The following is a 13,661-nucleotide window of genomic DNA, read 5'->3' as shown; positions in this document are numbered from 1 at the left end:
CTGTCACGTATCTCAGCGCCGGTCTCGGAGCTCCTAGTTGTTGTTTGATAAAGTTGATATTTTCAGCACTTAAGGTTTTTTTTTTTTTTATGTGGAGCAATTAATCATTTAATCGTTAATTTTGGCATGATGCAACCATTTACTCGCCCATGTGAAACCGGCCTTATACTTCCCTTTCCTCACGGTTCTCCCTCTGTTAGCTGTCAAACCCGCCGCTGCAGTGCCTGCTGTGGACTACATTGGCGCAGTGTGTAGTCAGTCCTCTCATTCTACGTACGCGACTGCGCAGCGTTCAACAGCGGGGTTGGCAGCTGACACCGAGGGAACGTTGGGTAAGGTAAGTATTACACTTACATCCCCGGACTCAGCATGTCGGCTACCGTGACCCCATAAACTTAGCTCATGGGGCCCAAAGTAGCTGGCAGATTTCTTTGGATGCCCACTTACACAGGACCATAATCTGCACCTAACTAGCCCCAAGTCGTTACAGCATGGCGATCGCTGCTCGTTAAACTCCCATTTGCATGTGGCACTGATCAGTACTATGATTGTTCGTCCCCATGTATTTTGCATAATGGGCGACAATAGAGGCGGGATGCGCTGCCCGCAAACAATGGTCCTCACGCTCGTATGAAAGATGGGATCTGGTAACAAACAAGAGTTTCCTGGTTTGCCGGCTGATCGCTGCATGCCTACAGGGGACAGGAATCGGGAATGGACGTTCATAGGGACATTTGTTTGACCGATCAACATCCCGGGTTAATTGGCCTTAACAGTGGCGCTTGTAAGATGTTAAGGTGTCCGTTTTTTTAATAGGAAAACATAGCACAGCACGATGCGCTATTTTCCTTGCCAAATATATGGAGGGTCACAGAGAAGTAGCCCAGCACCACACTCTTATGAAAGCAGTTTTAAAGAAAATCAGTCTTTGTTGCCCATAGCAACCAATCACAGCGCAGCTTTCATTTACCTCAGCAGTATAACAACAAATCACAGCGCAGCTTTTATTTACCTCAGCAGTATAAGACATGAAAGCTGCGCTGTGATTGGTTGCTATGGGCAACACAGCTTGGCTCTCATTCCTCATTGCGCTGAGGTAAAACAAAAGCTGCGCTGTGATTGGTTACTGTGGGCAACAGAGACAGATTTTCTTTTAGACAGCTTTCATAAGTGTGGTGCCGAGTCATTTTTCCGTGGCCCTTCATGTATTAGAGAGTTGGCCATTGAGCTTATGACACCGATATGAACGGAGCTTAAGGCTGGGTTCACACAGGGCGGATTTGCCGCGAAAATTCTGTCTGGAATTTCGCCGCGACAAATCTGCCTGCGGCCGCTAATCCCGTATTTGGCTAGCCAGCCAGTCGACAGATTCGCCCACATGGGACGGCAAATCCGTCGCGGCAAAGCCATTTTTCTTCCCCCCAGAAAAGTGTGCGGCCAAGCCGCTCCAAGACCTGAGGTTAAGTGCCGCGGGTTTTGAAGCAGTGCTTTCCCGGCGGAAATCTCGTGGTTTTTCGCTACGGCCAAACCGTGAGATTTCCGCGGGGAATACACCGTGTGGGATCCCAGCCTCAGAGTCCTGAACATGGGAAGCTTGTCGGCCGCAGCTGCGCCCAGCAGTCGTCCCATTGATGATCGCTCCGGTGCTTTTACACAGGAGCGCTCTTCGTTCAGTGAATAGAGACTAAGCGGGCCGGGGATTGATCCCTCCAATTCTTGGATAATCTTGCAGAAATGTCTCTCTATAAAGCTGCGTTCACACCTCGCTGGATTTCTGCTGTTCTTGTTACGGTTTTGGTGCAGATCTGCAAGTTATTTCACCCCTTCAGTTTTAATTCACAGGGCGAAATATGCTGCATATCTGCCCCAGAATCCATAGAGAATGGGCTAGGAGCGAACGCAGCCTAAGGAGTGCATCATGTAGCTTATTCTATAGTACCTTCAGGTTACTCCGGGTCATCAGTGACGTGAGGGAAAGTCAGTAACAAGGGTGGAGGAATTCACGCAGTAGGTGGAGGACACAATGTCCCCGAGACTTAACCCCTTAGAGGCTGCAGGACGCCTTTCTACTGACCTCACTAATGGGACTTAAAGCTGCACTTACATCTTTATAAGGGCTCCCACACATTTTAACGTGAATGTCAATGGGACTTTCTAATCTTTAAAACGCATCCCCAGTTTGTGCGATCCGTTTTTAGCATTAGAAAGTCCCATTGAGATTTGCGTTAAAAAAACGCAAGTGTGTGGGAACCCTAAGGGCTCCTTTCCACTGGCGATAGCGATATCGCTGCGAGGAAATCGCAATGTTAAAATCGCAACGCTGCAAAATCGCAAGGTTTTGTGTTGCGATGCGAGAATCTGTTTTGCCATCGCACTATATGGGCGACAGAAAAATGTAAAACGCTGAAACAATCCCCCTGCTGCGATTTTTAATCCTCGCATCGCAGCTTGCCCTTAAACATCGCAAGTGGAAAGGCTGTCATAGAACAACATGGGGGGGACTTTCCTGCGAGAGCTCGCACTCTTGCATCGCACTGAAAACGTGCGATTTCCTCGCCAGTGGAAAGGAGCCCTGAGGGTGCGCTCAAACAACAATTTTTGTGTTCAGTTTTTGTGAGCCAAAACCAGGAGTGGGTCCAAAATACGGAAGAACTGCGAATCTTTCCATTATACTTTCTCTCCACTCCTGGTTTTGGCTCACAAAAAACTGAACACAAAAACTGTCGCATGAAAGCGACAGCCAGGTTCCTGATCTAATAGTCATTAGTGAAGAAACATCAGATCATGGCAGTTTAACCTCTTACATGCCACAATCAATAGCAACTGAAGCATGTAAGCAGGAGGGGGGGGGGGGGGGGGGAGGGGCTCCTTTTGTCACCCATCGGCACCCCACAATGCAATCGCAAAGTGCCAGTGGGTTCTTATGGCAGATTCCTGACCATGTCTGCCATGTAACTTAGCCTATTAGGACCTGTCTTCTGCAGAGTTTAATAGGCTGCTGTCATAGGCCTAGTAAAATGCGCTACATAAGTAATGCAGTGTACTTATTGTAGCAATGACATCTTCAAGTCCCCTTTAGGGCTCCTGCACACTTGCGTTTTTCTTGCAGGTTTTTTCTCACGCAATTGTCAATGGCACTTTCTAGTGTTAAAAACGCTTTGCAATTTTTGTGCGATGCGTTTTTAACGTTAGCAAGTCCCATTGACAGTCTCGTGAAAAAAAAGTGCAAGAAAAAGGCAAGTGTGCAGGAGCCCTTAGGGACTAAAAAAAATGTGTCCAAAAATTCAATGAAGCTTCATTTAAAGAAAAAAATCCAGTTTAAAAAAAAAAAAATATATGCATTTTTTTTCCCACAAGAAAAAAACTTTAAATGGATAAAACACCCCCCAAAGTTTTAAAAAGCAACACCTAAGACTGCCTGTTCACAGGCCTAGCGATATTCCGCGGCTGGTCTCCGCCACAAGAGCCGCCCCTGGGGAGCAGGAGACAGCTGACGGTTCTCCGCACTGAGCCTATCTGACAGATGGGCTCACCGCAGAGAATCGTGGCAAATCGCAGCATGCTGCGATTTGAATCCCGCGAGCGAAGCATCACTATGATTCTCTGCTCGTGGAGATCGGGCTGAACCTTCCATAGGAACGCTATGGAAAGCTTCAGACAGCGTGATTCGCCGGCGGAATCATGCCGGTGGACATGCAGCCTAATAGGTATTACCGCGCTCGTAACGACCCAGACAATGAAAATATTTAGTTATTGATTGAGTTCCGGCATGTCTCTTGATGATGAAAATCACTCAGTCCCTATGGCACAAATTGGGCTTGTCTCTAAGGGGTTAATGCCACGGAATAGTTCCACAATACAAGCGGAAGTCTTTATTTAACCCTTGCTAGCTCACAGCCTAGGACAGCGTCCACATATCCAGCAGCACTTTGCTACATGGCATGTAGTAGAAGGATTTGCATGGGACTGCTTTGCATTGCAGTTTATACCTGTGAGTGAAGCGCTTTAATTACTCTCGCTGTATGTCTGCCTCGTCCAACGCTCAGCGCCGCCTCCTCCTCGCTTTCTCGTGACTTACCCAGAGTCTTAAAATAGTGCCAACAACGCAGGGTGGGGACGAGGGAATTCACCCTTTACTCGACCTCTGCTCTTGTGCCTGACTTTGTGTTCAGAGTTTAACTATTATTTATCGACCGTCCGTAATAAAACCTAACGATCCCCGTCCCACCGGAGACCCGTTTGTCTTTGTATTCGGCCAGGGTCACTCAACCGTACGGTAGGTAATACGCTGCATAAATATCGCAGCGTATTACCTGCGTATGTGATCTCGCCGGCACACAACATGCAGGCTGTCCTAAAACTGTTCTCTTCTGTATGGAAACTGACGGCTGGCTGAGGATTCCTATATACCGCTATATTAGTTTAGTTCCCTAATATACAACGCCGGGTTTACGTATAAATCGCCATATCGGAGCCCGAAGAGATGGCGGTAACAGGTATATACAAATGACATGAGGCAATATTTGCACACTAGACTAGTCCGTAGTAAAGAGCTGTTTTGGATTAGCTGGTACTTGGCGCTGGTTTCCCTTTAACCGGCTCCCCGGGGAGGTTACCTCATGGATGCACTAGGACATTTTGTTCCCAAAGAGCAGGAAATGGTATTTTGCTGACAGATTCGTCTGCAGACAAAGTCCTATCTTAAGGTCTCCGTGCTGAATGTACAGAAAACAAGGGAGTTGCTATTTATTACTGGCGGTAGTGCGGTGTATTATAGCCATGTGCAGCAGGTAGCCACGAAGAAGCACTGAGCTGTCATCAGTCCCTGGAAGGACTAGCGGCCCTTCTCGGCTACACGAGTTGTACGGGGAAACATCCGTCACTTTCCACTGAACCATAAAACGTGGTGATGATTCAGTAGGTCGCTATAAAACGGCCGAGTATTCCCTGCACTTTGATATCTGAATCCCATTTGTCATAAAACAATTAGTGAGGTTGCCGGTCACGTGAGGATGAAGGTCAACTCCAACTTGTAGCCACCTACAAAGATTAGATTAAAGGAGATGTCAAACTTAGAAAACACACTTTTTTTTATGTACCCCTATTAAATAGGGTTCTCCTAGGATTGACTTTTATTACCCGTCCATAGGCTGATCAGTGGGGTCTCACAATCCCAAGAATGAGGGTCCCATATGCCCCTCTTCTCCTCACTGCCACCTCCGTAGTGAGGAGGAGATGGAATAGAGCATTGTTTGATCACCGCATGGTGCCGCTCAGTTGGAGATAGCTGAGTGCTTGTTCTTGACTATTTCTGTCAGCCCTATTGAATCGAATGGCGCGGCACCCCATAAACTCAGCCACTGCTCTGTTCGATCTCCATGTCACTGCGAGGAGTGCAATAAGCCTGCAGTGAGGAGAAGAGGGGGACACTGGACCCTGAATCTCACGATTGGAGGGGATCTCAGCTGTAAGATTTTATCACTTCTCTTATGGATTGATGATAAAAGTCAACTTTGGGAATACCTCTTTAGGGAACGGTGAGGTAATAGAAGGAGAACCTCTATTGTTATTGGTCAAAGTGGAGAGGGGTTGCAAACAACCTCTCACTCTGGAGGACCCGTTCTGTATTACACAGACATCATATTAATTTAAATGGGCTCTGTGTAATACTTTATTTTCCCTGCGGAGGCGCTGCAAGGAAATTAAACACTTAACTAACCAGGTTTCCTCATGGATCACAGCTGAAGTCCGAGCAGGGGAACACTCTGTAATTACCTTATTGTAGAAGGACCTTGTAAAGGCCCATTTAGACAGAACGATTACCTCTCAAAATTCGCTTAAAAGCCATCATTTTGTGTCTAAATGTGCCCATCTTTCAGTTTTCTGCCAAACGACGGTTTTCAGTTCTGCTTGAAAACCATCGTTCAGCAGAACAGCTGATAAGTAGGACCGCACGCTGTGCTCTGCCCATGGAGAGCTGATTACAGCTGATAACTTTATCAGCTGTGCGCAGCTATCAGCCCCGCAGCAGAACAGCCGATAAGCAGGACTGCACACTGTGCTGTGCCCACTGAGAGCTGATTACAGCTGATAACATTGTATCATCTGCCAGCCCCACTGGCAGATCAAAGCAAAAGTAGTCAGGAAACAGCGGGAGGTCTGTTTCCTGAGTACAGCTTCCGGTGGCTCACACCCTACTAGTTGGTACTAATAGGCATTAATGCCAAATAGTAGTTTATGCAAAATGATCGCTCAAAAGCCATCTTTTGAGCGATCATCTTTGCAATGTTAATGCACCCTAACACTAGCGGATAATCCAAAGTGAATAACAATTACATGATGTGATATGTATGTGGGCTCAGTATATTACAGCCTGCGTATATGATCAGTGCAATGCGTCTGTTGTGACGTAATGGACATCAGGTGCCTTCGTTGCACAAACAGTAAGGCGAGGGCTAAACAGCAACTTTGGCGGTGTATTGTTGCAGTATCCTAATCGTACAGCGCAACCTAACAAGTGCGAATGTGGTTGAGCTGCGACGCAGCGGCTGCAAGAGGTCCAGCAGGTTTGGATATTCTTGTGACTGTCGCCATTATGGCAACTTGGAAGTCACCCCCCCCCCCCCACATGCTGTTTTATTAGGTTGTGATGTACCATCAGAATACTGCGATGTAATGTGACTAAAGTCGCCATGTAGCCTCAGATTTGGGCTCTGTTCACATCTATGTCACGGCTTTCATTTATAGCAAAAGTCTCAATGGCTAATAATGGGGTGTTTTGGGGTTCTGTCAAATTTCTGCTGTTTTTGCAGAAAAGTGAGAGTCGAGGACTTAACCCTTTCCAATCCACTGTCTAACCTGTGAAGCCATTATGATTTAAGGCTATACAGCTCTGATGTTGGAAGACGTCCGTCTGGGTTCTCTTATTGTATATTGCCAGCCTCTGCTGTCGGAGCCTATCCAACATGTCACTTCATGCAGTACTGGCTTTAGCCAGCAGATAGCGCCGTTGTATAACGGCAGAAAAAAAGTAAGCCCCCTAGGAAAACCAGGCTACAAATTGGATTGGAAAGGGTTAATGCCTCCTACCCCTCATGTCGAAAATGCAGTCCAATCTGCAGGTCACAAGGTTTAGAGCAAATGAGCTGAGTAGATTGATAGATATATTTGTGGGAAAATATCCAGTGGAATGAGTAATTTTATTTATTTAACCCTCTGCTCATTCTGAGCTTGGGAGTCCAGTGGGCGGTACTATCAGTGATTGACAGCTTTCCGTCTCGCAGTAGCATGGTATGTAAGGCTAAAAAAACACATATGTTCATCCAGTTCAGCCTATCATCCTGCAGCGTTGAGCGTACATACCGATATGACTGTCAATTACTGATGGGACCGCCCACTGGACTCCTAAGCTCAGAATGGGTAGAGGGCTAAATGAATAAATTACTCATTCTACTGGATATTTTCCCCCAAAGCTATATATCAATCTGCTCGGCTCCTTCTACTCTACCCCATGCTGCCCGCAGATTGGACCTCATTTTCAATGGCTGCAGTAATGTATATCTTCATCTCTGTTGGCACAGTGTGTTCACAATTTGTCCTTTCTCCTCTTTCTCCAGTCATGGGACATCTTCTTCCGGAATGCCAATGCGGGTGCAGTGCCCGGAACAGCTTACCAGAGCCCTCCGCCCCTAGGTAGCAGTCTGCCTGCCTTTACCCAAGCACAGTCACTAGTGCAGGCACAACCAAATATAGAAAAACTGGTGGAAGATCATCTTGCTGTGCAGTCCCTCATCCGGGCATATCAGGTATGTTCAATCCTGTCCTCACCTTCTTTTTAGGATTGTGTTCACATTTCCGTTAAGAACAGAAAATAAACCGACGGCGCCTGACAGAAACATTGACTATAATAATGAGTTAGATACCCTTTTCCTGCAGTTGATCTTGTAGGTATACAACACTATTATCTGATGACGCCTGCTAATATAGGGAGCTTTTCAACAAATAAATGTGCAAGAGAGTTATTTTAAATTCTGTTCCTTATTATACAGGTTTAGGTTCACCAAAGATGCATTAAGGAAGGCTTAAAGGGGATGTCCAATTGTAAACTACTGATGGCCCATCTTGCTGCTTCCGCCCAGAACCCTCACTGATCAGCTTTTTGTTGGGCCGGTGCGTTCATTCACTGAGCTGATTCCTGCAGGAAGCTGACAGCTCTGTTCCCACTGCAGTGGCCAGGCTTGGTATTACAAGTAACATTTTCATCTAAGTAAATGGCCTGTAATACCAAACCTGGCCACTGCAGTGGGAACAGAGCTGTTTGCAGAAATCAGCTCGGTACACAAGCTCAATGACCTGGCGAACACCTGATCAGTGGGGTGCTGGGTGGTGGAGCCCCACTAATCTCTAATTGGTGGCCTATGCTAAGTGTATACCGGCCGATCTTGGTTAGGTTTTTATGTATGCAGAAATTGAATGATGGACGGTAAGTGAACTAATTATCATTTGTCGTTCAGTTGCTGTGAGCATTTACACTGAACGATTATCATTCAGATTCATGCGATTCAGCGAGAATCTGAACAATTATCGTTACGTGTCAAAGGGCTATGGGTTTCATTGGTAAATATCATTGGAAAGAGAAATTGAACCTAAACCTGGTCAAAGACATGAGACTATACCACCTTCAGGAACTTGGGTGAACTGAGGTGCCGTGACCCCATTATGTAAAAGCCGCTAGGCGAAAGAGAAAACACGCCTCCCCATTCCAAGAAGATACAGAAATAGTGAAGCCTGCATGGCCAACTCTTTCCTGAATCTCCAACTTTATGACAATCAATGCTGTTCTGCATTACAGGACATGGCACCCAGTTCACACAAAGGTGGGAGCCCCAGAGGTTGAATGCCCCTTTAGTTACGTTGTCAGAATACCCTTATATGTGCCGTTTTAACCAAAATATCACCAGAAAACCCCACGGCTTCATCTTGGCTGTTAAAACAAAATGAAATAATAAAGGCATTGTAACCCAGCTTTCTCAGAACCCTGAATGTGATCTCTGCCTAGACATGCAGTCGTACCTGGGCAGAGCAGGCAAGTTTACCATTCAGGACCCTGCAGCTTAGCAGAGGAGGACACTTCAAGGACAGATTTACTGCTAAGTTCTCTTTCTCTTTGAGGAGGAAACGCTCTTTAACCACAGCATGAGACTTCCGACTTAACATGTTGCTGAGGCAGTCACTTCTATTAATTGCACAGTGGCCGCCCGTGGGGGTATACGAGGTGTCATTAACCAGTTTTGTCATTGCTTCTAGGTAAGGGGTCACCACATTGCAAAACTCGACCCCCTCGGAATTAGCACTGTTAATTTTGATGACGCTCCAGTATTTTTCGGTCAGCCGTTTGTCGGTGAGGATTATGTACTAAACTTATTATAACTGTTCTCTTTGCTTTTCCTCTTTTCCCTTTTGTTTTTTTTATTTTACGTGGTGCCTGTTCTACCCCACCCCCACCTTTTCCATTGTTCCCCAATTACCTTGTTCCCTGTCTCCTTTTCATCCACTCTGTTTTTCTTTACTGTTCTCTCCTACCCCGGCACCTTTCCTTTTATATAGATCCGTGGGCACCATGTTGCCCAGCTTGACCCACTGGGCATCCTGGATGCAGATCTGGATTCCTGTGTGCCAGCTGACATTGTCACATCCTCAGACAAACTCGGTGAGGGCCAATAGCTCTACTAGAATGGTCACCGCTTATCGCCCCCTCTCAAACCCCAAGATGTATGATTATCCCCTGCTCGCTATGATGTAGGTTCAGAGCTCACAACTAACAGCTTCTCTGTGGTGGGACCATTCTAGACATGGCAGCACGTCTGGCATCGCACGCTGTGGATACAGAAAGATGGAAGAGTATAAAGAATGGACAAATACTTCTCCTCTCTTCTACCAACTACCCGTTTGATGCCGGCCTCAGGGCTCCTTTACACATACAGATTTTGCAACCTTTTTTAAAGGTTTGCAGGAAAACATTGCTGTATACTTAAAGCGTTTTTCATAGCGTTTTTTGCAAGTGTTTTTGGTGGTGGTTTTTACTTTGTAACATTTGTAGCATGCCTTTAGTTTTCTTGCCTTATAGAGAAGCCTATGGGATGAATTGCTGGAAAAGCATAAAACATACCTAGAGCATGCTGCTTTAAGAAAAAAGTGACAAAAAAAAAACTAAAGAAAAAACGCCATGAGAAACACTGCAAAATGCTGTGTGTGAAAGCTGCCAAATGCTGGTACTTAAAGGGAACCTTCCACTGGGGACGGGTATTGCACTGTGCCGCAGCGTTTCAGAATAAACCCACTCGGAAGTGTGCTCTGAGCCCCGGAGGCCGCATCACGCTGGCCTCTCCCGGCTTGCATCCTCTAGAGTGACAGATCTTTCCCTATACACAAACTGGGAGAGAGCTGCCACTCTAGGGGATTGGGGTGGGGACAGGCAGCCGCTGCCAGCCCCTATGAGTATGTTTATTCTGCAAGTTTACATACCTGTCCCGGATTCATGCTGGCCGTGGTGGGCTGCATGAACCCAGTGACTGCTCCCCTTTAAACAGGTTATCTGGAATTCAGATATTGGTAACCTATCCTCAGGATACGCCATCAGATCAGTGGCTTTTTCTTCAGTCTTTGGCATCACGGTCATCGGTAACGTTGCCTTTCTGCAGCTTGTTCCCATTCAAGAGAATAGGATTGAGTTGCAACACCAAGCACTGCCACTAGACAATGTACAGCGCTGTGCCTGGTATATAATGAAGAGTCCGAAGCCTTTGTTTTGAGCAGTGCGGTACCATCAAACATCTGATTGGCGGGGTTTAAGATTCGCATCTGGATGGATCATCAATATTTAAAGGGGTTTTCCAGTCTGGAAACATTCTAAGGAACTCATAGAGGTGATACTCTCTTCTCCCTGCTCGTCTCCAGTCTCCACTGCTGGCGCCATCTTTGCAGACTGCAGTCAGATTGACCCGTCTCCAGACAAGCTGCTGCAGCCAATGACGGCGCTCGGTGATCGACGCTGAGCGCTGTCTTTGGCCGCAGCGGCAGGTTTACGGGACGTCACAGGCTGACTGCGACCTGTAAGCAAGCAAAGCAGCTGGCAGGACGGGAGCGGGGAAGCTCTCAATGTTTCCATACTTGGGGACCACTGTTTGTTTTCTTGGGTAACCCCTTTAAGTGCTGGATAATCCCTTTAATTCCATGAGCTTGCATACAGGGCCAACAAGACCAAACAAAGGCCATAGTGGGCACCAGAGATGACCTGAATGGTCTCCTCCTAAGAATCAGAAGCTGTTGGTTGGAGCTCTGAGTATAGACGGGTAATAGATTATTAGGCTACAAAGGCTTTTGCTGCTCTCACGCCGGAACCCACTAATATAGACTAGTGCAAGTAGTAAGTACTAACTAACCACACGGGGCATGAGCTGGGGATGTGCTTGGGATATGGAGCATGTGGTGGGCATGAGTACATGTTTGTTTGTGGACCGATCCGAGATCGAACATGTAAGTATTTTGTGATTTCTCTCTTTTCGGTAAATCTATTGTCTGAACTCTTCCATTGATTGTTTCTCTCTTTCTCTGCCAAGCGGGCGGCCCTAACCCCTTGGCCTGATCTGCTCTATGACGTTACTACAGTCTTGTATTCCCAACATGGTCAGATCTGTTTACTCTCCTGTGTTTTTAAGCATTTTCTCAAATTACTATTTAAAAGACATCTATTTAGAAGTTGCCAGAATCTTCTAGAAGTCAATGGAGTGAGATGTACTTTAAAGGAGCGTGTTGGAAAGATATTAAATGACCCTATGAATGTGATTTGTATGGAGATCTCCGTGATGAACGCTTGGGGACCAAGTTTTGGGAAATAGTTGACTGCTTTCCTTCAAAAACAGCGCCACAATCTGGCCGTGGTTTGTGTTGGGTGGTAGAGCTCTGTTCCATAGAAGTGGGTGGGTCTGAGCTGCAATGCCACACGCAACCTGTGGACAGGTGTGGTGCTGTTTTTGGAAGAAAGGAACCTTATTTTTCTAACCCCTTTACTCCAGGATAATGAGTCCAATGGTCCTAAATTACGACAATATCCCTGAAGCGCTCACCGAATAGCACAGGAAGTACATTTTAGGCAGTAAACTGGTTTCACTCCTTCAGATTACTTTGCTTTAGTAACTTTTCTTGAGTTTTGTCCAAGATCATGTGGACCCTTGAGGTGGTAGATGAAGGATTTAGATGCATTTTTAAGAGATGAGCTAAGTAGAACATGACTTTGGATCTAGGCTCCATCACAGGTGAGTCTCGCCTCCGTGGGTTTATCTTCCGAAACCGCTGGAGTAAAGCTTCACTGATGGGAAACAATGGATTGACCTCATGTATCTGAACCCTAAGCATTTATAGACTCCGCCATCATGTAGTTATAGCATAAAGAGTGTTACCTGTGATCAAGGAGATAAGCTGCTGTTTTCGGAGATTCGGTGACCCTGACATCTCAGACAACATAAAGTAGTAGCAGCTAAGTGACATTGATGTGAAATACTGAGGTGAATACACAGGCAAAGCCCGATGTATATCTCTTGCACTGAGGAACAATAGTTCTGTAATACATGTGATGGAACGTCGCGGATTCGATTTTTTTTATTTTTATTTTTTAACATATGCAATCAATGGGAAAAAATTCCTGTGTATGAAAGCAAAGCCACATGGCGGTACAATATAGACTCGTAGATTCCACAGCCGCTGTGGTACAGAACTGTGTAATGGCAAGTCGTTAGGATGGTGACATATGAGCGTATGGGCTACATTTATGTGTATGTAGCATGGATAAGTGTCCTGACTGCCAACTCTGAACGTCAGAGGAATGTATGCTGCTCGGAGTTCGGGTCAGGGGACCTGCAGTCGGGTCGGGACAGTTCTCTGTCTTATGGACACATGAATGCTGGTCTGTCACCAGCCTAAGGTTGCCGGCTCAGCTATCTGTGTGCTGTCCTGTTTATGCACTGGCAGCACATTGACAGGAATCAGCATGTTCTATTGTCTGTGATAAGGACAGGTATAAGACATGCAATGAGTCAGTCAGCGGTTCATGTCCTTGTAGCCCTATAATGGGGCCGTGTGGACAGCACACATCCCCAAATACGCTAGTGTGCCCTGGGCCTAAGTGAGCTAATATACTAAAGTCTACCTCCCGTTATACTGCTGAAAGTCAAAGTTTAAGGCCACAACAGAAACCTTGATTCCTCGCAGGTCTTGGCGTGTTTAGTACGTACATAACCGGTTCTCTCCAGATCTGTGGAGTCTCTGCCAAAATGTTCTCAGAAAACTGTGCAAGAAAGGGATTCCATACTTCAACTTTGTCTTTCAGCATCTCTTTATTTATCCTTTTTTTAGAGGAAGGGAGGGGGGAACAAACCGGATACACTGGGGCTTATTTACTAGTGAACATTTGGCAGTTTTCTGATTTTAAAAATTGCGCCAGAGAACTGTCAGATATACTCTGTGCCACACTTACTGTGTGTTTCAGACACGATTTTTGCTGTGTTCGACAAAGGGGCGTTCCTTTGGTAAAAAGGGGAATGTGGCCTAACTTGCAATTAATTGCACCAAAGTTTTTGCACAATTTTTGCTATAAACGAAGCCAA

At 46.1% G+C, this 13,661-nt stretch overlaps 1 protein-coding gene across 2 annotated transcripts in view; it reads left to right on the top strand.

Annotated features, from left to right (window-relative positions):
• OGDH (oxoglutarate dehydrogenase) overlaps window positions 1-13,661 on the top strand; it is a 67,453-nt gene that overhangs the window by 21,996 nt on the left and 31,796 nt on the right. The window contains exons 3-4 of one of the 2 annotated variants that reach the window (XM_066593157.1): window positions 7,617-7,805; window positions 9,607-9,709. In XM_066593157.1, coding sequence (XP_066449254.1) covers window positions 7,617-7,805; window positions 9,607-9,709 — 292 coding nt within the window. Of the gene's footprint in view, window positions 1-7,616; window positions 7,806-9,306; window positions 9,401-9,606; window positions 9,710-13,661 lie in introns of both variants that reach the window. The other variant, XM_066593158.1, reaches the window with a different exon arrangement.

Source organism: Eleutherodactylus coqui, chromosome 2 (genome assembly GCF_035609145.1).
Source record: "Eleutherodactylus coqui strain aEleCoq1 chromosome 2, aEleCoq1.hap1, whole genome shotgun sequence".
Lineage (NCBI taxonomy): Eukaryota > Metazoa > Chordata > Amphibia > Anura > Eleutherodactylidae > Eleutherodactylus > Eleutherodactylus coqui.
This window is presented reverse-complemented; position numbering and strand designations above follow the sequence as displayed.